This window comes from Neodothiora populina (assembly GCF_041146345.1).
Source record: "Neodothiora populina strain CPC 39397 chromosome Unknown canker_contig_14, whole genome shotgun sequence".
NCBI lineage: Eukaryota > Fungi > Ascomycota > Dothideomycetes > Dothideales > Dothioraceae > Neodothiora > Neodothiora populina.
This window is the reverse complement of record NW_027191408.1, coordinates 816,053-837,389: the sequence shown is the minus strand read 5'-3', so window position 1 is coordinate 837,389 and position 21,337 is coordinate 816,053. Positions and strand designations below refer to the sequence as shown.

The 21,337-nt window shown below is 52.4% G+C and overlaps 6 protein-coding genes across 8 annotated transcripts; 4 read left to right on the top strand and 2 right to left on the bottom strand.

Annotated features, from left to right (window-relative positions):
* Positions 1-311: 311 nt before the first annotated feature.
* Positions 312-788, bottom strand: AAFC00_002232 (uncharacterized protein; the record flags this gene model as incomplete). The annotated part of the gene is made up of 1 exon (XM_069341524.1): positions 312-788. One exon carries the CDS (start codon positions 786-788, stop codon positions 312-314), a length of 477 nt encoding a protein of 158 aa, XP_069201607.1.
* A 1,015-nt stretch (positions 789-1,803) lies between these two features.
* Positions 1,804-4,687, top strand: AAFC00_002231 (uncharacterized protein; the record flags this gene model as incomplete). Its single annotated transcript, XM_069341523.1, has 3 exons — positions 1,804-2,375; positions 2,473-3,682; positions 3,776-4,687. The coding sequence occupies 3 exons, from the start codon at positions 1,804-1,806 to the stop codon at positions 4,685-4,687; spliced, it is 2,694 nt and encodes an 897-aa protein (XP_069201606.1).
* Positions 4,688-5,082: 395 nt separating this feature from the next.
* Positions 5,083-7,672, bottom strand: AAFC00_002230 (uncharacterized protein; the record flags this gene model as incomplete). Its single annotated transcript, XM_069341522.1, has 2 exons — positions 5,083-7,549; positions 7,623-7,672. 2 exons carry the CDS (start codon positions 7,670-7,672, stop codon positions 5,083-5,085), a joined length of 2,517 nt encoding a protein of 838 aa, XP_069201605.1.
* Positions 7,673-8,648: 976 nt separating this feature from the next.
* On the top strand, positions 8,649-10,544 carry AAFC00_002229 (uncharacterized protein; the record flags this gene model as incomplete). The annotated part of the gene is made up of 1 exon (XM_069341521.1): positions 8,649-10,544. The coding sequence occupies one exon, from the start codon at positions 8,649-8,651 to the stop codon at positions 10,542-10,544; it is 1,896 nt and encodes a 631-aa protein (XP_069201604.1).
* Positions 10,545-11,683: 1,139 nt separating this feature from the next.
* Positions 11,684-13,468, top strand: AAFC00_002228 (uncharacterized protein; the record flags this gene model as incomplete). 3 transcript variants are annotated; one of them, XM_069341520.1, is made up of 4 exons in its annotated part: positions 11,684-11,687; positions 11,933-12,235; positions 12,308-12,774; positions 12,830-13,468. In XM_069341520.1, 4 exons carry the CDS (start codon positions 11,684-11,686, stop codon positions 13,466-13,468), a joined length of 1,413 nt encoding a protein of 470 aa, XP_069201602.1. The 3 variants fall into 3 exon arrangements, with proteins under 3 accessions (XP_069201602.1, XP_069201603.1, XP_069201601.1); XM_069347991.1 differs by lacking the exon at positions 11,684-11,687 and having other exon boundaries at positions 11,818-12,235; XM_069347990.1 differs by lacking the exon at positions 11,684-11,687 and having other exon boundaries at positions 11,851-12,235.
* A 1,184-nt stretch (positions 13,469-14,652) lies between these two features.
* On the top strand, positions 14,653-15,550 carry AAFC00_002227 (uncharacterized protein; the record flags this gene model as incomplete). Its single annotated transcript, XM_069341519.1, has 2 exons — positions 14,653-14,959; positions 15,021-15,550. The coding sequence occupies 2 exons, from the start codon at positions 14,653-14,655 to the stop codon at positions 15,548-15,550; spliced, it is 837 nt and encodes a 278-aa protein (XP_069201600.1).
* Positions 15,551-21,337: the final 5,787 nt, after the last annotated feature.

Below are 21,337 nucleotides of genomic sequence, written 5' to 3'. Positions count from 1 at the left end.
CCTTTAGTTCACACAAAGCACAGTACAGTACAGTACATGTTGGTCTGCGACACGCCGGCGATTATGACGATGCTTGTACTGTCTGTTCTAAACTCCGGCCCGATCCACTAATGTCCTCCCACTCACTCGGACATTAGATCGTCCGTGTCCCGACCAGTGTCTGTTCTGCAACTGATATACACGAAGATACGGTACATGTAGATATCATACTGATGCCATACAGTAGCGTCCGGCACGGCGGACTTCATATGATGACACGCTGTAGTCACCATCCTCTGATTGCCATGCGCTCTGTTGGTACATGACACCCTTCACCATCCTCTCGTGCCAGGCGCGCCCTTGACGCCTTCTCTCATCACATCCTTGGTCATCCACCCCCCGTAAAAGTCCCCCGGCTGAGGCTCGACCAGCTCGCCGCCGACATAGCATTCCCATCGTTCGTCCGCGTAGAAACACACCCAGTCCTTCAGATCTTTGTATTTGTTGCTCGGCTCCTCATAGGTCCAAGCTCGCCGCTCCACTTTCCTTGCCTCGGGCGTGACGAAATCAAAATACGTCGCCACCCCTTTCCACTCGCAATAGCTTTTGTGCGGTGATTTGGTCAAAGGAATGGAAATGCTTGAAGGTGGTATGTAATAAGTGGGTGGGTGATGGGTCTCTAGTATCCATTGTGCATGATTCGTAGACGCTATAGTGGGTCCTGTTGGACCGCGGAACTTGATCAGGATCTGTTTGTTGATTGAGGCGATGAGGGGCGGTCGAGGGAAGGTCAATGGGTTGAGAGTCATTTTGTCTGATTTGTGAACGTCCTTTGCAGGAGAAAAGACCATTACAGAAATGTCTTGTGGATCGTGCAGTGCGATATTGTACATGTACAGCATCTGTGTCAAGAAAGTTCTGAGGGTGATGATGACGTCTATATCTATATTCACAGCTCCTTGTACACCATACAATGGATTATGCCAGCTGCCTTGCCTACGCAACAGTTACAGTAAGCCTTAGAGACGGGGTATGCACAATGTGATGCATATTATGCTTGAGCAGCTCGTATACCCTGCGGCGGTTCAGATCTCGACCACTTGATGAATGCAGCGCTTAGAACAACCCGACCTGCAGTATTGTAGGGCCAAGTGACCCTATAAGGTCAGCCTGTAATTATAAGCATCCCCAGTGCGTCGGAAACACTGTACCTTAAGGAACCGTGGCTTGGGTTGCCCCTCTTGTGAAACCTTCCAGCCAATGGCGATCCATCTTTCTCCGTGTGACCCACCGTCGCGGGACCTTCTGACTCTCTCACAGATCCCTTGTTCGAATGGATTGAGTTTGACGGAAGAGAAGAGTCTATGCCTGTTTTCCTTTCGACTGATTAGTATTCATTCTGACTCACACCGCTGAACTCGCGACCAACACAGACGTGAGCCAGGCGCCACGACCAGGACCAGGAGGAGTACAGTAGGTGCTTGTCTCCGTACAGGTACCAGAAACGGTAGGTGCGCATCAAGCCCCCGGCGGCGGGCAAAAGACGAACAAACCAGCGCCCGAAGAAATAATTATTACAATCCCAAAAACTTGTGGGGGGGAAGAAGGAAATAATATACAACCCGCATATCTCCATATCTTTTTCTCTCCATCACAACCTCCGCCTTGCACTGTCCCAAATCGGCATGTTGATGTCAAATCCTGTCCTCTGATCTTTTCGTCTTATCATTTCCTAAGTTGTGCATCTCGTCTGCTTCTAGTCCTCGTCCAAACCCCTCGCTGAATGCGACCCGGAGGATAAGAAGAAGCCCAACAACAGCAGAAATGCCCGGCTCTCCGTCGCAAGGGTCGTCGCGAACGACGTCTCCGCGATCGCATGCTCACGCCCCGCTACACCCCAGTGGTTTGCGCGAGTCACACACGCCTTCGTCGCCGGAAATGACCAGAACTGCCTCTTCGCCGTCGTCTGCCAGCAAAGACGTCGAATGGGATACTCTACCCCCACCGGCTGGTCTAGACACTTCGTCTGGCGCAGACTCGGATCGGCAATCGGCCAAGTCAGATAAATCTTCCGTCAGGGGCATCATACCCACTATACGCGCCAAACTTTTCGGTAAACACTACCGCAGTCTCTCCCAGGATGACAGCGAAGGCTATTCCTTCTTCCGTCCTGGGATGTTACGCAACTATGGCAGCATAGCGTCCATGGAAACTTATGATTCTTCAAATGATGGATTCGGAGGCCCCCTTCTGGATGATGCTGGCAGCGGCAGTGTGAGCCCGCATGCTCTGCTCGGCGATGCTGTCACGGACGGACTGCTGGGCGGTCCTGGGCAACACACGAGTACCACCCAATGGCTGGCCAAGAGACATGGAGTCAAGCATGACAGAGCAATGTATGTATATAGCCCTCCATTCAGTCAATGTCGATTGTCTTTGCTTTTCAAACACCCTGGACCAGAAATCGCAGGAGGTACTGATCGCGTCATTCAGGTATCTGAGATACTATCTCCCTGTGACGAATTGGATTCGACAGTACCGCTGGAAGTACGTTCGTGGTGATCTGATAGCAGCCCTAACCATGGCCTCGTTCTATATCCCCATGTCACTATCATACGCCGCAAACCTTGGTCACCTTCCTCCCATCAATGGCCTCTACTCATTCGTCTTCAATCCTTTCGTATATGCCGTCTTCGGTACTTGTCCCCAGATGGTCGTTGGCCCCGAAGCAGCAGGATCTCTCTTGACAGGCCAGGTCGTACGAGAAAACATCAACCGCGGCAAGCACAAGGACTGGGACATCGATGCGAACACAAAGGTTGCCGGCATGGTCACAGGCATCTCCGGCGCGATTATTCTCTTGGCTGGACTTTTCCGGCTGGGCTTCCTAGACAGTGTATTGAGTCGTCCGTTCCTTCGAGGCTTCATCAGTGCCATCGGAATCGTGATTCTGGTCGATCAGTTGATTCCTGAGATGGGCCTCAGCGCATTGGTAGAACACGCTGGAGGAGCAGCTCACGGTAGCTCAATGGACAAGATCATTTTCCTCGTCAACAACGGCTCTCACGCTCATCGTCTGACCTGTGCCGTGTCTTTCGGCGCCTTCGCCATCGTCATGGTGTTCCGCGAGCTCAAGCGTCGACTCCAGCCGAGATTGCCCAGTGTCGCCTACTTTCCCGACCGCTTCCTTGTCGTTGTCTTCTCTGCAGTACTCGCTTGGCGCTACGAATGGGATAAGAAAGGCCTTGATATTCTCGGAGACATTCGTGCCGAAGGGAAGCCTTTCAAAGCTAGCTTTCCGTTCAAGCCATCAATGATGGAACATGTCACCGATGCATTCTCGACCTCTTTTCTCATTGCTCTCCTGGGTTTCTTCGAGTCCAGCGTCGCTGCCAAGAGTCTCAACACTGGCCCAGGGAGCGTGGTGAAAGTACGGAAAGAAAATGGAGAGGAAGAAGAAGAAGAAGCCGAAGAGGCAGATGGAATCAAGGACATGACAGTGTCTGCCAACCGCGAGCTCGTCGCACTGGGCGTGGCCAATATACTCGGTGGTTTATTCATGGCTCTTCCTGCATTCGGTGGGTACGGAAGGAGTAAAGTCAACGCCAGCACTGGCGGCAAGACTCCCATGAGCAGCGTCTTCCTGTCGCTCATCACCGTGTTCTGCACTCTGTTCCTATTGCCCTATTTCTATTACATTCCGGTGAGTGCGCATCTGCCGCCATGATCCCCTTTCCTCGTGCGTAACAACAACAACAACAACCCAAAAGCTGACAAGACTCATCACCAAAAACAGAAAGGCGTGCTCTCCGCCATGATTTCAGTAGTGGCCTACTCGCTGATAGAAGAAGCGCCACACGACCTACACTTCTTCTGGAAGATATCAGGCTACTCGGAACTCGCGCTGATGTTGCTGATCTTCCTAACCACGTTCTTCTGGAATCTACGCATCGGCATCGCCGTCGGCATCGGCCTCTCCCTCCTGCGTCTCCTGCGCCACTCAACCCGACCGCGAATCCAAATCCTCGGCCGCGTACCAGGCACGAATTCCGAATTCGAAAACGCCGAGCTCGGCGGCTTAGAATCCATCCCGTACTGCCTGATCGTCAAGATCCCGGAGCCCTTGACGTTCGCCAACACAGGCAGTTTAAAAGACCGACTGCGCCGGCTGGAAAACCACGGCACCAGCTCCGCGCACCCTGCGCTCCCCTCGGTGCGCAGCAAAGAACACAACCGCAACGTCGTCTTCGACGTCCACGGCGTCACGGGCCTAGACCCTGCCGCGAGTCAGGTCCTGCTTGAGATCGTGCAGGGGTACGCCGACAGAGGCACGCGCGTGTTCTTCAGCAGACTGCACTCGAGACGAGGAGGAGGCGGCGCGGCGGGACGAGGACGACCCGAGGGCGAAGTATGGCGACTCATGCGCGTCAGCGGAATCGTAGATTTGGTCGGCGGCGAGTCGCATTTCGTGTCGAGCGTCCAGGAGGCGCTGGCACTGACCGAGCGCGCCGAAGAGGATGAGCGCGGCAGTAGTAGGGATAGCAGTGGGGTCAGCGGAGAAAGTGGCTCGCGAGCTGTTTCCAACGAGGACCCGTCTTCTGCGCAGGCTGCAGGAAGTGGAGGCGAAGGAGGCGAAAACCTACAGCACAGAGGCATCGCCGAGGAGGACATGGCGGTCAGTGAGCATCGCATCGGCACGACGACGTAAAGTCCCAGTGCCCCCAGTTTCGGGCTCTTGACTGGCGGGGGGTGTACAGGCGGAAAGAGCTAGTATTATTTCCATAACGAGATCCCGAGTACCAATGTATGTAATCAGCGAATCAAAAGTAATGTACCTAGAACGTAAAAAAAAACGTGCCTCTTCTGTCCTGTTGCAGCACACGTAGGGAGCGGAAGAATTGGACAATCGATGGAAGAAAATTGATTATGGAGGGAATACTCTTGGGGGGGTTTTGGTTTGCAGTTGTTGGTATTGGTCTAGTCGTGGGATTCGTTGGATGATGATATGATGAAGAAGGGGGAAAAAATGATTACAACGGGTGTATGGAATGGAGTCTGAAACATGAAAACGACGAGCAGGGGCAAGAGAAGAACCCAAGATCATCAGCTGAAGTGATCGCCATGCTCCCCATAGACCTTCTCCTTGGGCTGCACCAGCTTCCGCATCCGCGTGCGTCTGCGCATCTCCGCCATGTCGTCTTCCCTCTGGAGTCTCTGGCTGCGTTTGCGCTCCCACACGGCGCGGATCGTGCGCTTGGTCTGCTCTCTGCCTTCTTCGAAATTCGCCCGCGCCAGCTGCACCACCTTGTCGATCTCGCCGGTCGTGTAGACGAAGTTCCACGTGCTCATGAAATCCGAGGTCATGGGATCTACACCGCCGACTTTGGGGTTGGCGAGGAACGGAAAGTAAATCACTGCGATGCCGGCGTCTTCGCGCTTCACTTCCCATTCTTGCTCGACGGCTTTGGGCGAGGGCAGGGGCTTGCTGCTGTCTGTTTCTCGTTCTTCTATCGTGCCCACCCAGACTGTGCAGTAGCCTAGCTCCGAAGGCTTGGCTGTCTTCTGGCCTTTGTCGATGGACGCCTCTTGCGCGGCGTCGCTTTTCCTCTGCGCTTCGCTGAATCTGGCGTCGACTTCTTGCTCGGTTGTGGCCTGCGCATTCTCGAGATCTTGCTTTATGCTTTCCTCGTCTTCCTCCGCTGGCGGCCAGCCCGCGCCGATTGGCCAGCCCTTGATGCCGCGCTGTTTGACGTATCCGTCTGTCACTTTGATCCAGTTGTCCTTTCTGACGTCTGCTGAGGCGTCAAAGGCAATGACGACATCAATGTCCCGGCCGGGTCGGAGTAAAGGGTATATGGGCAGATTGTTGCTCATTCCGGCGTCCATGAGCTGTAGGTGGGTAGCGTCGTGGATACTCTTCGGACATGTCGACGGCAACAAATCCTTCAGGTTGGCGGCAAAATTAGGTATGCTGGCTGGGTCAATCGGATGTAGTTTGGTCAGATCTGCATCTTTTTCGATGACCATCGAGTCGATGGCACCGAATCCAGTCAGTCCTCTGACAAGTGGGCGGATCTCCTTGTAGTAGTGAGACAAGGTGGCACAGAATGCACTTCCCCAGATACCCAACAGTAATGGAATGCGCACTTCCGGGAGCGCCAGACCGGTCTCCCTCCATACACTGTGACCTCGGTCGAAACGACGACCAATGGCCCAAGTTGGTATGCCGGCTCCCATCTCTTCACAGAAGAATTCATACGGGGTCCATTCGAACCATTGAAAGTATGCTTCCGCCAAAGGCTGGTGGATAGCGCCATCTGCTTTTTCTCTCTCTGGGATCTCGTGACGGACTGCGGTGTATATAGGTAGAGGATAGGCGCCATTGTCAATGTATCGTCGCTGATTGGATAATTTGAGGTCGTAGTCACTGACTCCGAGCTCCCCCTTTGGCACCAACAAGCGAGCAGTGAGCAAAAGTCCATATACATCGACTATGCCAAAGTCGGCGTCTGGAACACCTCTCATCTTCTCCACGATGCTGGAAAGCAAGAATTTGTTGGTTGGTGCGCTGCTCAAGAGGGTCAACGCCGCAGGAGGGTAGGCAATGTGTACATCCAAGCGGTGTTTCAGGTGGTTCAGAAGACGTGCGTGGCTCTGCTGTCCCATGGACGAGTAGAACAAGGTCTGTAGCCAACAACTGCCACTGACTCCAGCCGTGTAAGTCACACAGTCGAACAGACCGGCTTCCTTTGTGGAAAGGTAGGAGGAAGTTCCGGCTACCAGCGCGCGCAACCCACCCCCTGATCCACACATGGCAATAACCGGAACATCGTCAGGATGTATCTCGTGCTCGGGCACTCCAAGATATCGAGCGAGGGCTGTTTTCGTGTAGTGTCTTCTTTTCTGCAAGAAGTTCTGTTCTTCGTCGCACAGTGAGTCGGAAATTCTCACACGCGCATCCCATATAATCTCAGGGTTGCACTCGGGATCGTTTGCCTCGCGCCATATCTCTTCGGCTAGAGACCCAGGCGACATTGAAAGCTCGTCCTGCAGTTTCGTGATGAAGCCGGGCAATATCTTGACCCAACGTGGCACTACGAGTTCGGCCAGTTTCTCCCCTGCCTTTGACAGATCGAGGCTGCTTGCGACAGAGTCCTTCGCTGCTGCGACGGAATCGACAATCCTGGACCAAGTAGACATTTCCTGAGTGGTGAGTTCATGATGGCCCTTGGTCTGCCGAGGCGGTGCTTGTTGACCCGGTCTCGAGTGGTCGGCATCGTGTTGGACATATTGACCCGCAGACTGGGCCGGGAAATCCAGGCGTTCTCTCAAGGAAGTGTTGTGGTCAATGACTGTGGGCTTGCGGTCCCACTCTTCGGGACGCTCCTTGCCCTCGGTGTGGATGGCTGCGTAATAGTCGACAATATAAGTTGATGCGCAGCCTAGTCCAGCAACGGCGATCGCGAGCACAGCCAAAGAACGGCGGAGGTCGCGGCATCGCCTCGAGAAATCCAATGCATGAGCCTCATTGTGCGATCCTCTCGTCCAATATCTGGGGCGAGCAAGGCGCCTTTCAACCCTCAGGTAATGAGTAAGCTCGTGCTCTCTTCACAATACCATTGTTTCTCTAGATACCAACTTACCCCGTTGCGCCGAGGGGACGCGCGAGTGACTTTGCGGAGGTCAGCGGCATGTGGATACAAGGACCTTATATAGTGTGCATTTCAAGAAGAACCATGAAATACTGCTGGACAGAGATGAGAGATCAAGTGAAATGCTGAGCACAAGAACAAAATAAGCCTTCGCGATGATAATTGGCACTGTTTTCCTCTGCCCTGCTGGACTCGTTTCATGCGGCGCAGCTGTGACGTTTGTTTGTCATACCTTCGTACCAAGCAACACGTCAATGCGATGCGGGCGATTCGCCAATCGACAGAGATTCGCGCCAGCCACGATTCAGGAACAGGAAATTTGTGGGACGGAGCCTCTGCCGAAACCCAGTCCAAGTTCCAAGATCAAGTATTACAAAGGAGTTAGTTTCTCGTCACTTGTAAGCCGGCAATTAGCCGTGCTATCACTCACTGGATCTTCTTAGTCCGCTATTGCGCAAGAACTTGAAGGGTGACAGCGAGGTAGATGGGGTCCATTCAGTATTAGTAGAACCGCGCTTCATTCAGATTCATATTGATACAGGCCGTGAACGTAAAATTGTCTAACTGACTACTTGGTAGGAAGGACTATAAGGTCTTAATTTGGGTGTGTTTCTCATACAAATTAAGACGCGGAAGTTGTCCGTCTGCCTGTCTTGTGTCTGTGCGCCGCTTGTCATGCGGGTACGGAGTGTACAGTACGGAGATACACCCTTTCGTGCTTCACATGTGAGTGCCCTGTCCAAGCGTCGGTCAGGCATCCATCACTCATTTACCTGTATCTGCATCTGCATCTGCATCTGCATCTAATTGACCGCCGTACAAAGGCGTCTTAGGTATCAATATCTATACCGATACCAACACTGACTGCCGCGCTGCGTGCAGTGCTGTCTGACTTGGTACCAACCAGCACCTCAGCAGTCACTATTCTACTACCTTACTGCCTTAGCACTCTTACGACAGCCCATAATACCACAGTAAATACCTAATAATCCGATACCCCTTCATTCCACTCTCGCCATGGCAGGTCCCAAGCGAGCAGCATATGCAGAGGAGAGCGCAGAAGTAGAGGTCCTGTATGCCAAGCTGGGCAAGATCAAGAGCCTGAACAAGAAGATCCAATCCTCGATGAACAGACTGGAAACAAGTGGAAAGACGGTCGAGGACGCCATTGGACCAATATATGGCAACACCCAACGATTGCAGACCACCAACTCGAACATCGATCGCGTGATATCCGCCATCGACAAGATCAGAGAGCCTCTTGACATGCGCAACAAGGAGGAGCGCGTCCTCCGCTCCAATCCAGAGCAGGTCGGCCTCGACGTTTACGTTGCTTCCGTCGAACGTACCAATCAAGCACTGCACGAGCTCAAGCGATCTAACCTCAAGTCAAACCAGCAAGCAATCACCGAGCTGAACTCTCTCTTGAAGACGGGGAGTCAGCAGCTAGAGAATGTCTTTAGGGAGATGCTACGGGACTGTGTGCAGCCAGTCGAGCCGCTCCACTATATCACCAAAGGCCTGGACTTTCCACGACTCCCCGAACAGAAAACATCACAACTGGGCGCGCTGAATGCACATGTCTCCTCCTCCTTTGCAGAAATGACCGGCTCAGATGCCCGAGGGACGCCAATTGCGCGCACTTACGCTGATGTCCGTGGTCAATACCTCACCGCGAGTCTGCAGAATATGGCTGCCGCCTGTATAGCTACCGCAAGAAAAGTAAACTCAGACGCACTGTACAAGAGAGGCGACAATGCCATCGGTACCTACGCATCTGGAATCAAGGCCATGTATATCGCCGAGTTCGACAGCATCTGTCCCGTCTTCGCTCGAGAGGAGTGGGGTCAGGTCCTCTTGATGACCTGCCAGAGCTCACTCAATGCCTTTTCCTCTACCTTGCGCGACCTCAACCGTCACATACAGGAGCATCTGACTAAGGACTGCTTTCTGGCTTACGAGATAATCGAAGTCGTGTCATCCATATCGCTGGAGCTCGAGAACAGAACGGGTGAGCTCAAGCTTGCGCTCGGTGACGCTCTAAAACCCGTACGTGAGACGGCCAAGTCATCTCTGTCGTCTTTGCTTGCAGATGTACGGACGCAGGTACAAGGTATCACACAACTGTCAGCCGACGGAGCCGCGCTCCCTTTGACTGCTGAAATCATGGCGAGGCTACAGAACATGACGACGTTCCTGGCCCCTCTAACTTCCATTCTGATCTCTCTGGGAGACGGTGGCTGGTCCACCCCTGGAGCTGCAGCCTCCAGCAGGTCGGTTCCGACGCTCAAGTCCTTCGATGTAGGCGCAGACGGCCAGATCCTTTTCCAGCACTACGCTACCGAGATGATTGACACACTGCTCAATAACCTCGAGTTGAAGTCCAAAATGCTCCACAAAGACCAAGCATCACAGGGGGTCTTCATGGTCAACAACATTGCCATCATCGAACGCATGATCCGCAGCTCGGAGCTACAGCAAGTACTGGGTGGGCTGCAGTCAGGCTTGGAGGAACGACGACGCAAATCAATCAAGTTGTACACCGCCAGCTGGACAGAAGTCACAAAATGCCTGCTTGACGTCCAGCATACAAGTCGTGGACCACGACCGCAAAGCACAGGACAATCCACAGATTCCCATGCATTCGTGAAAGCACTTTCGTCAAAGGAGAGGGATCAGACCAAGGAGAACTTCAGGATGTTCACCGTCAAGTTCGACGAAATGGTGGCCAAGCACAAAACGTATAGGATGGAGAGAGAAGTGAGGCATGCGCTGGGTGCCGACGTCCAAAAGTTGGTCGAGCCTCTCTGGTCAAGGTACTGGGATCGTTATCATGAGATCGACAAGGGCAGAGGCAAGTACGTCAAGTACGACAAGGCTCAGGTGACAGCCATTCTCACCAGTCTGGCTTGATCTCGATTCTCAGTTCTGGGGTGATATATACAGTGTATTAATTCTAGCATCACGTGCATGACACTCGCATGCGGCCGGCGTATAGTGACAGCGCTGTGCATATTCAATTGGCTGGGCGTGTGTCTGGACGGCTGGACGAAAGATAGGCTGTTATACTTACCGCGACCCACTCTGCTGTATATATAGATAAAGACACTCTACAGTCCAGTACAGCGCGATACACCAGTAGCGTTTACGACATGTCTAAATATGAGGTGCTTCAGGGAGGGGCTAGGCGTCTGCTAGAGGGTGCCGACAGAACGCTTTTCCCCTTTCGGCCACGGCATGGCACGAACGCAGATTAGTGATACGTGGAGACAATCCTGCTGTACCAGGTACCTCCGCTTGCTTGGACGCGTCAGGTACGGAAGAGATGTGCACTGCAGCGCCGTTGGTACAAAACAACACGAATTTTATACTGTAGCGATATTGAAAGCCGCACGCACAGCGTAAATCAAAACGCGGCCGACTGGAGGAAGCACACCTAGTGAGAACAAGAGGGCACTTTGCACACCCCACCCCGTATTCTTGACGAGAGTGGAGGCAATTGTCGAAGTCAGAACCGATATTTGCCCTCCAATAGTCCTTGGCCCTGGCTGTGACACTCTAAGACTTATTCGTATCTCCATACATTATTTGACGCACGGATCCCCCAGACCCCTTTAGCTGTGGACATCCAAGGGTGGTTCCTCTCGTTCATCACCAAAGGTACTGTATTGTACTGTCACTTGTTCCCATACTCTGCTGTAGCATAGTAGACGACAACAAGATCGCCGCTCTCTAGTTTTCATATTTTCGTTGTTTCTTTTACCTTCAAACTCGCAAGGACTGCTGTCTGGGCGTGCGCTGTATCTCAAAGGTGTGTCCACGTACCTTGTTCCTGAGGAAGTTGCATGAGTGCCCTTCCCTGTACCTGACCTCTGCCTGTGCTGGCATGAGCCCCCGTTGCAATTCCGCTGGGAGCATGACGATAAACCTCCACTTCTCTTCTTCGCAGCTTCCTTCCTCTGATAAGTTCGTCACTGACACGCGTATCTCAATCCAGAAAGAACGCTCCAGCTGCTCTCGCCTGCCAAATATCAAACTCACCATTTCTCATCATGGGTAAGTTGCACGACTTCGCCTCTTCTTTCATAGATCTCATCATCACCGCGACCAAAAGAGTCTCTGCCTCCCATCAGTATCACCCGAGTCTTGTTTCGGCCGCAGAGTCGATATGAGCACTCGAGTCGAGATGGCACAGTTGGCGCCTGAGAACACGCCGCAAATGGGTCACGTCTCGAGCCCAACGAGCGTGGACACGATGCACAAAGTCAAGAAAAGTACTGACACGGCTTCCTTGGAAATAGCTAGCAACGGCGTATCACCCACTCCGCCATCTCGCGCATCTCCTGTCCCTCAAGCTGGCGCTCCCAATGGCAAGCCATCCTCGCCTCTCGTTGAGCGCAGCAACAACATGGCTTTCGGACCCAGCAGCCCAATTCCCCAGACCGTCTCATCAAAGGACCCCAAGGCAGCAGCGGCTGCAGCTCAGGACATGAGAAACATTGTCCGCAGAAAGCTTACGGGTTTCGTTGGGTTTGCCAACCTCCCAAACCAATGGCATCGCAAGAGTGTCCGAAAAGGCTTCAACTTTAACGTTATGGTCGTTGGTACGTGGACAATGCTCAACCCAGTCATCATACCTTTACCATCTTTCACTCCTCCCTAACACTGACATGCAGGTGAATCCGGCCTTGGAAAATCTACGCTTGTGAATACCCTCTTCAACACATCGCTCTACCCTCCAAAGGAAGTTAAACAGCCAAGTCTCGAGTTCCTGCCCAGCACCGTCGCCATCCAATCCATCAGCGCCGACATCGAAGAGAACGGCGTACGTCTGCGCCTCACCGTTGTTGATACCCCTGGCTTCGGTGACTTTGTAAACAACACGGAGTCCTGGCGCCCCATTGTCGAGAACATCGAGCAGCGCTTCGATGCCTACCTCGACGCCGAAAACAAGGTCAACCGCATGAACATTGTCGACAACCGCATCCACGCCTGTGTCTACTTCATCCAACCCACCGGTCACTCACTCAAGCCTCTCGATGTCGAAGTGATGCGCAGACTACACACCAAGGTCAACCTCATTCCCGTCATCGCCAAGTCGGACACCCTCACAGACGAGGAGATTCTCGCCTTCAAGCAGCGTGTTAGTACCTCTTCTTCTACTTGACGAAAAGCCTCTTGCTGACACTCGTGCCTAGATTCTTGCGGACATCGCACACCACAGCATCCAGATCTTCGAGGGTCCTCGCTACGAGAACGACGACGAAGAGACGATTGCGGAGAACAACGAGATCATGTCCAAGGTTCCCTTCGCTGTCGTGGGTGCCAACAGTGAAGTGACCACTCCCGAGGGCCGCAAGGTTAGAGGCCGCAAATACCCATGGGGCATTATCGAAGTCGACAATGAAGAGCACTGCGACTTTGTCAAGCTCCGTCAAATGCTCATCCGAACACACATGGAGGAGCTCAAGGAGCACACTAGCAATGCGCTCTACGAAAATTACAGATCCGACAAGCTCGAGTCGCTGGGTATGCAGCAAGACCCGTCTGTGTTCAAGGAGATCAACCCCGCGGCCAAGCAGGAGGAGGAGCGTTCGCTGCACGAGCAGAAGCTCGAGAAGATGGAGCGCGAGATGAAGATGGTGTTCCAACAAAAGGTGCAAGAGAAGGAGCAGAAGCTCAAGCAGAGCGAGGAGGAGCTCTACGCCCGTCACAAGGAGATGAAGGAGCAGCTCGACAGACAGCGGGCAGAGCTGGAGGAGAAGAAGGTGCGCATCGAGCAAGGCAGACCGGTCGAGGAGAAGGGAAAGAGAAAGGGCTTCTCCCTACGTGCTTAATCTGCCTCTCGACACGTGAGCTTCTCGATGGTGCTGGTGCTGGGAGCGGGCGTACCGGCAGGAAAAACAGACACAATGTCACTAATCTACATCATCATCATTGTCAGGGTGCTGGTGCTGAACAGGGGACGAGGGTGGGCTGGTTTGCCTTTGCAGCACTTGGGTCGAAAGTTGTGATACCTCAGCGTCTCTTTGCTTTTCTTTCTGTGTCATTTACTCGCTTAGTCTGTATTAATCCCCAAAGACAGGAAGCATTCACTGAATCAAATTCTCTTTTGTCGGATCATTTTTGTCTTGTCTTCTAGTGTTTTCATATATGCATGATACATGACTCCCTACTTGGCACCCTCTTTCGGACGATGTGATCCAGTGACTTGCAACGTCGACAGGGGGAGGAGCGAGCTTGCTTTCACCGTGCAGGAGGACAAGGTGGTTAGATCACAGGCTGCGAGTGTAAGGTATAGCACGCGATCTAGATCTGGATGATTGTAACATGTATATCTACCAAAGCAGGTCTTGTTGAATTGACCTCTTGTAGCATCCGATTATGATACTGTAGCTCGAGTCATAAGGCACAGTACTTTCGTAGCGCATACAGATAACTGGGGAATATGCCATCATCCATGTCCGTGTGTTGTAGCTCGAAGCCTAGCCCAGCTTTCACCTTCGAACCGGGCACGAGAGAGGGACGCTTGCGTCATGGCGTAACGAGTAGGGTTACCATGATTCCTGTTGCGTAGTTGGACAAGTCGCACTTTCCCCCAAATATTAGGTCCTACCTTCGCGCTCCACTCCAGATCGTCTTTCCCTTATTAGCATCATTCCACATTACAAACTGCCTATTACACCTCCGTTTGCTGTGATACCTGACCTGGATTAATCTGTATCGCAAACCATAACAGAGCGCATTAGTACCATTCAGTGAGTGCATCCCAATCATGTGTTTATCCTGTCCTTCTGTTTGCTTCCAGCACCGTCTCTTCCGAGCTCGCCAGCCACCAAGAGAGCGCTGACCACAGGACCCCACTCAACTCACTGCGCCGAGGGACCTTAGTCGACGACAACTGTCTTTCTTGCTTCCTTCACTCTTCATCCACCACAGAAACAACTCAAATCACAGAGTCGTCCATTTACCCCTACTAATTGAGCTTCATCCACAGCGACCCAGTTACGAGTAACGAGCCATGGCACCTCCTCCCCCAGCAAGCATGCCGCTCCAGCAGCGCGTCATGCAGCTTGCGCAGACGCTGCAATTCGCATGGTTTGTCGGCCATGTGACTCTGCTCCTGTGTGCTGTTAGATATGCTCTCTCATACATCACCTTCCACTCGTACACCAAGTGGGCTCGTTTCTCATACCGCACTGCTTTCCTCGCTGCCGCTGCCACTTATGGTATCGTTGTCTTCAAGAGCTTCCGTGCACGTGCTCGCTCTGGAAAGCCCCAAGGCGGCGCTCTTGCCATTGTTGGCGACGAGAATGTCCAGTATCTGGGTAAGCCAATTCTTTGTATATTCTCATATTGAGAAATCAATCAAGCTCACGTGTCCTGTAGCCATGGCCCTCGTCTGGCTCTTCTCTCGCCAGATCCCATTGGCGATTCTACCTTTCGCTGTCTACTCAGTCTTCCACGTCGCTACCTACACTCGCTCCAACCTCCTCCCCACCATTCAGCCCCAGCCAGCAGCTGCCTCTGGCCAGAAGCAGACTTCTGCTCTTGCCGACACCATTGGCAACTTTGTCAAGAACTACTACGATAGCTCCATGACTCTCGTCGCTATCCTCGAGCTTGCTTTGTGGTTCCGTCTGCTCGGCTCCGCCATCCTTTTCACCAAGGGCTCTTGGATCCTTCTCGTCATCTACACCGTCTTCGTGAGAGCTCGCTTCGCCCAGAGCACCTTTGTGCAGCAGGCTGTCAACCAGCTGACTGCCCGCGGTGATGCCATTGCTAACCGCCAGGACATGCCTCCTGCTGTCCGTCAGGGCTGGACCAGCGTCAAGGGCGTTGTCAAGCAAGCTGCTGATGCTACTGACATCAGCCGCTACTCCGGCCAGCAGCCCGCTGCTGCCAAGAAGGCCCAGTAAGCGCTGACTTTCTAGCGATTGTATATCTCATGACAACTCTATTCAAGCGAATCCACATGAGCGATTGAAGGCACCACGGTGCTGACTGATTGAAGCGGTCTGAGTGCAAATACTAAGTGCCATTCCAAAAGAATTTCAAAGTTAGAAGTATGAGTAGCCAGGTAGACGGGGACGAAGCACATCTGGTGGGGTGCGAAAAGCAGTGGAAGTCCAGTATGAAGTCTTGGGGAGATGATGAATGCGGCGCCCGAATGGCCCCTTCAAGTGTCCTGCAGCGAGCGATACCTAAACTTTATTGACGATTTATCTTTCCATTATTATACTCAACACGTCCCACTTTCCACTTCCAGTCTTTGCACTTCTCGTGATTGCGCCCACTTTCGTGTGGAAGTCTGAGAGATTCAAAGTGAGTGAACCTGCTTGGACAATTCATACATGCAAAGCGTTTGCGGATTTCCGATGATTTCCAGGACGTCGGTGCATTATTGATGTCGCCAACACCTATCAAAGGAAGCCACGCCGATCGACCCGGTTCCTGCAGTACTGCTGTTCACTCATTGCTCCGACGCATTGGGAGTTGGGTCGACAGGCCACGCCTCTCGTGTAGCCGTTCGATGTCCCTCTAAACCCCGAAGGAGCTTTCAAGCATTACGGACTTGTTTTGGCTGCGGTGCGTGCCCTCGGGGATTCACTCTGCTAGTATCAAGCAAGGGCGACAAAACACAAAGATTTGACAAATTCTTTTTCTCTTTCAATATTCTGCATCACGTATTTGTACAGAAGCATTGGGGGGGGAGCGAGGCAGGCGCGGCGTCCGTTTGTCTAGATCTGTCACCCTTGGCCCACCATGCGGGTGGATCAGGAAAACACCCTTCCAGCAACACTGGCCGAAGTTTTCCATGCTCAGATCTATTGGTATAGTTCATATGTATGTACAACGTTGCGAATGGGCATACGAGCATACACCTGTCTGGGCCACTCTACTGGGGAACAAGAAAGTCTCCGGAGGGTGTGCGTGTGTGTGCGTGTGCGCATGTGTAGTGTGGGATGAGAATAGAACCTGCGCTATACATACAGGTCTCTCTCGTCCTGCATTGCACTTCCTTGGAAGCTCCCGCATGCAAGATGACATGCTTTTGATAAAGCCACGCAAGCAGGTCGAAGGGCAGCAAGTTAGATCGCATAAGGTCAGGGAAACCCAAGTCTTTCCTTGTGTGCAAGCACAGTATAAGGTGTGGCTTGCACCTGCATGACAGTTACTTACAACCAGGTCGATGGGAGGATGGGCCGATGTGGGAAGATCAAGTCTTTTTTGTTTCCCACCCCCTGCGTTGCCATTCTTTGCTTAATTCACAACGTACGTCCTTGCGCAGGGTTGCACCCGATGCGTCAAACCAAAAGGTTTCCTGGTACTCGGGCTTCTTGCTTCTGCGTGATGGATTCGGGCCACAGGCCTCGGTAGGAAAGTAGTGGTGGCAATCTCACAAGGTCATGGTGATCCTAGATTCACCATTTACATAGTTTAGTTTTCCTTGCGGGCCCCCTCGCTGCTATCGCATTGGAATGGACGGATGCGCAAAGTGACATGTCAAAAACGCCTGTTAGACACTGGTGGTAGAAAGAACGCGATCGGCTTTGGTGTGCGACTAGGTCGCCATTACCACAAGCCTGGCGCTCATGGCTTCATGCATGTAGCTGTATCGGCACGCGCACGGCAACCGCCCCTGGTCGGTCGACGATCTGCTCTCGCCCTGGGACTGGGTAAGTCCTGCTGCAGGTGGCTGTAGGGTATGGCTCACCTGGAATGGAAAAACAGGACCAAAAAAAGTGTTTCACCTCGACATACCTAAAAGGTTGGCTGAACGGACAACGAAGAAGCTCGGCTTGTGTTATTCTGGGGCGTTTCTTCTTTCTACTACTGTATGTTTGCCTCGGGCTGCAAGTCCCGAGTCTCAGATCTGACCAGGGGTGGAGAGTGAGATCTGACTTGCCTCTATGCCACAAAACCCCCCAAGATTCGCCTACATCTCTCAAATATGCTGCCGTGCGACGGGCCGCCAGACAGATGCCGGTGCGCACGCCATTAATATCCCTGCTGATCCTATGCAGCTCCGGCTCGTCGATTCCGGCTACGCCCAACTCTTTTCTCCTGCACGAGCACACCCACACACACTTACGCACACCACGCCATCTAAAGTCACAAGGTAGGGAAAGGAGCGTGGAGCAGGAAGGATGACGGATCTTCCGCTCGATTTGCATGTGCGTCCTTGCTGCAAAAGTAAACAGCACGGTGGTTTACTACTGCCCCGTGCTACATGCACTTTACCTGGTTCACTCGCCCACATCCGCGGGTACGGGATGGCTACGGGATGGCTCGACCTCTCCAGCGCAAGCCCTCGATTCTTGTCAAGCTCTCGGATACTTTCCGCATTGGGCAAAGACGCCCCCTCCATCAAACGGTGACATAAGTTCGTCCAGAGTCGCAGAAATGCGGCGTCTGCACGCCCTGCTGCACAGTTCCACCAGAGCTACCCTCGTTGCTGTTTCTTGCGTACGCTGCAACCTCTTTTGGGGCTCGGGCTTGCTACCGTTTGAGCAAGTGCGCACGCAAAATTCCATTTTCATATTCCACTGTGGATGGAAAAGTTCCATGACAATCAAACATCTCGCGGCAACGATCGCCTCTCGTCTGGTTTGCCCCCTCCCCCGAACCACATTCTTTGACTCCCCTAGGATTATCTGTGTTGTATATGTATATATAAGTTCCCGGTACACCCACCAATTGGATGAGATATCCCAGATCGTTCTATCACGCTTTCTCATCTCTCTTCTCTCTGCAGCCCACGTATACACTGCGTCGTCTTCCGTACCCATTTCCACTTTCTCCTTTGCTTTCCCTCACTCCTGCTCTCTGTGCGTATAGCTCTTCAAATTGGCTCTACACTCGCTTGATCGTATTCTGCAAACTTCTCCATATCGTGAAGGCATTTTGACATACCAAAATCACACCTCTTTTATCCTCCTCTCCGGGAAAACATACACCACTGCTTACCTGCTTGACTCGAGATTTAAGACCTCTCTACAATGGCACTTCCCGGCAACTGCGAGCACCGCTTCAAGTCGATCAAGTCAGATACGACGATTATCATGTGGAACTGCAGTTCTTGTCATTCTGGACCTCACTGGGTGATATTCGAGTGCACCCAGTGCAAGATCAAGAGATGTCAGAGGTGTACCGGCAAGGCATAGGCAACCCTGGGCCGGCGGGCATAAGGGTAGTCAGACCAATGCCATTAGCCGTGATAGGTTGGTCCATCTAAATTGCGAAATCGACCGGAGAACGCTGACCCCAAAAACATAGGTGGCTGCATACGAATCCTAGCGTCGATCATCCGAAAATCCAATCAAAGTCGCGCCATCCAGACCTATAACATCAACCGAACTCTAGCCACGCCTTGTTTACATGTACGACGGTCTCGCTCAATCTATCGCAGCACTCGCGCATACACTACCGTGGCACTATCGACGCCAATCATCAGTTCCACCGAGTCATCGAGCGACAGGTGGAAGCATAATGCCTCGATTTACTATCTTTATTTGTCGATCCACAAGAGGGCCGCCGGCAAGTCTCGTGTAGAGCAGGAGCCGGCAGCCCAGCGGGGGGGACAATCTGCAATAATCAACAAAAATCCGTTTTGGGTCTGTAACATCTTTTTTTTGCCATCTCTACATCCGGAGGGAGTACTGTTTTCTCTTCTTTACTTAGAAGATTTTAAAAGGATACGTCCGCAAGGACACAGGAGCATTAAGGGCAGGGTGGTGAGGAGTATCATTGTATCACCGGAGTTGTTGTCACTGCTGCTGTTGTTGGTTTTCTCTTTCCTATCTACTTAGGGCTACCGGAACATCCGACTTGGCCACGATGTATGTTTTTCCGTCACGATAATCAACGCCCCGGATCGAGGTCCGGATGACATGATACAACACGATACTCTACCTGACGGTGCAAACTGTCACAGAGCCAATTGAATCCACGATTACGTTTATTCCTTTCTCTCCAATCCCCCTGATTGAGAACAGACACGTCATTCTCCCCATATCTCCCATGAGAAACGGTGGTTTTGTTTGCTTGTTTGCTAGGTAGGCAGCCAAGGCATAGTATCCGAAGAAGAAGAATGCGCATAGTCCAAGGTTCTCATCGCCCCATTAGACCTCGATTGCGTGGACTTTTCGCCTCATGACAGACAAGACGAAGCCCAGATCGAGCCAGCCTTTCTTCGCTCTCTCGGATCGACTTGGATTGGAATTACAGTAATTACATGCGCGTCGTCTTTTGGACCTCGATGGCTCTATACCGCATACACACAGATCGGCAAATAGGCTGGTCGACGATCAAACCGGCAAGTCGATGCAATTGCCCCTTTTGAAAGATGGATCTACTGTGTCTGTTGCCGATGGAAGTGTCTATTTTATGTACGATTTATATTTATATTATAGAGTTTGTGTCTCTTACCCTGTTAGCTGCAACTTTAGTAGTAATGAATTGCAAACCAAGATCCAGATGTGAGCCTTGTGGGGATTTTTGGTTTTCCTTTCCTTCTTTCCTTCTTCTTTTTCTGTGCATGTACAGTAGTGCTGCTTCCGGAGGAGGAGTGCGTGCTGTGCTATCTGTCTGACGGTCTATTCGTCATGAAAGGCAGACAAGTTTGAGACTGAAGTGTGAGAGTCGAAAAGTGTGCGGCCTCAATCACTCACACCACCCAGTGTTGCTTCACTACCTGACAATGCTATAGACCTTCTGGGCCGATGCATGATCGTTGCCCCGTCCGTATGCCTCGGTAAACCACCGGACCTGCATCTGACTCTGCCTTATCTCACTCACTTACACAGATACATACATACACTGGACATACATGCATACTACTGTACGTACAGTACATAAATCGACAGACACGACGGAATGACGCTATGTATGCATGCACGCACGGGAAGCCTATGCCGCCGTTTTATGCTTTGTAGCGCTGTGCTGTGCGGTGCTGTGTTGTGCTGTGCTCGGGCTGCAATGCAGCTGTATGTGTCAGAAAAAGAGGCAACGCAGAGGAAAGGAGACCGGCCGCCCGACCACGCACCACGCCCGTTAGCTGCACAGCCGATCGTTCTTCCTCCCTATGCTGTACTTGGGGAACGTCTTGTTTGTCTTACTGCTCAACCTGGTTGCTGGGTCCATACCAAGGAAGAATAGGAGGACGAAGATGTGGGAGACAGGGAGCTGTGTGTGCATGAGTGTTCATGATGTAGATCTTCTGGGCTGGTCGGTCTCGTCTCTTTTGGGCACCGAGATATTTGACGATATCTTGCAGCATGCGGCTTGCTAGGTTGTAATAAGGTGACTTTTCTTTCCTTTTGTGTTCTCTCTTCTTTCGCTCAAGTCACGGGTGTTGACAGACATATGTTAGAGGTTGAGAGGCACGGCGTTCGGAGTTTAGTGGACAGAACAGGAAAGCTTGACAGAGAGGCAATTGATATGGGAATGATGACAATAGCTGTTCACGCACAGTGGACAGACATGCTCTTACCCGGCCGAGTGCAGACTCGGCCTGTGAGATCACCATGGGGAATCTCGGCGGAGGATTCATGCGTGTAAGTCTGGCTGTCAATATGTCTCGATGCGGTCGGCCTTTCGTGATGCATGTAGACGGGTGAGATGTCATGAGGGGTGTGTGTGAGTGTGTGTATGCACTGTCCCATTGACAATCGTCCACCTTTCTTCGCCGCGAGCGCGTCGTC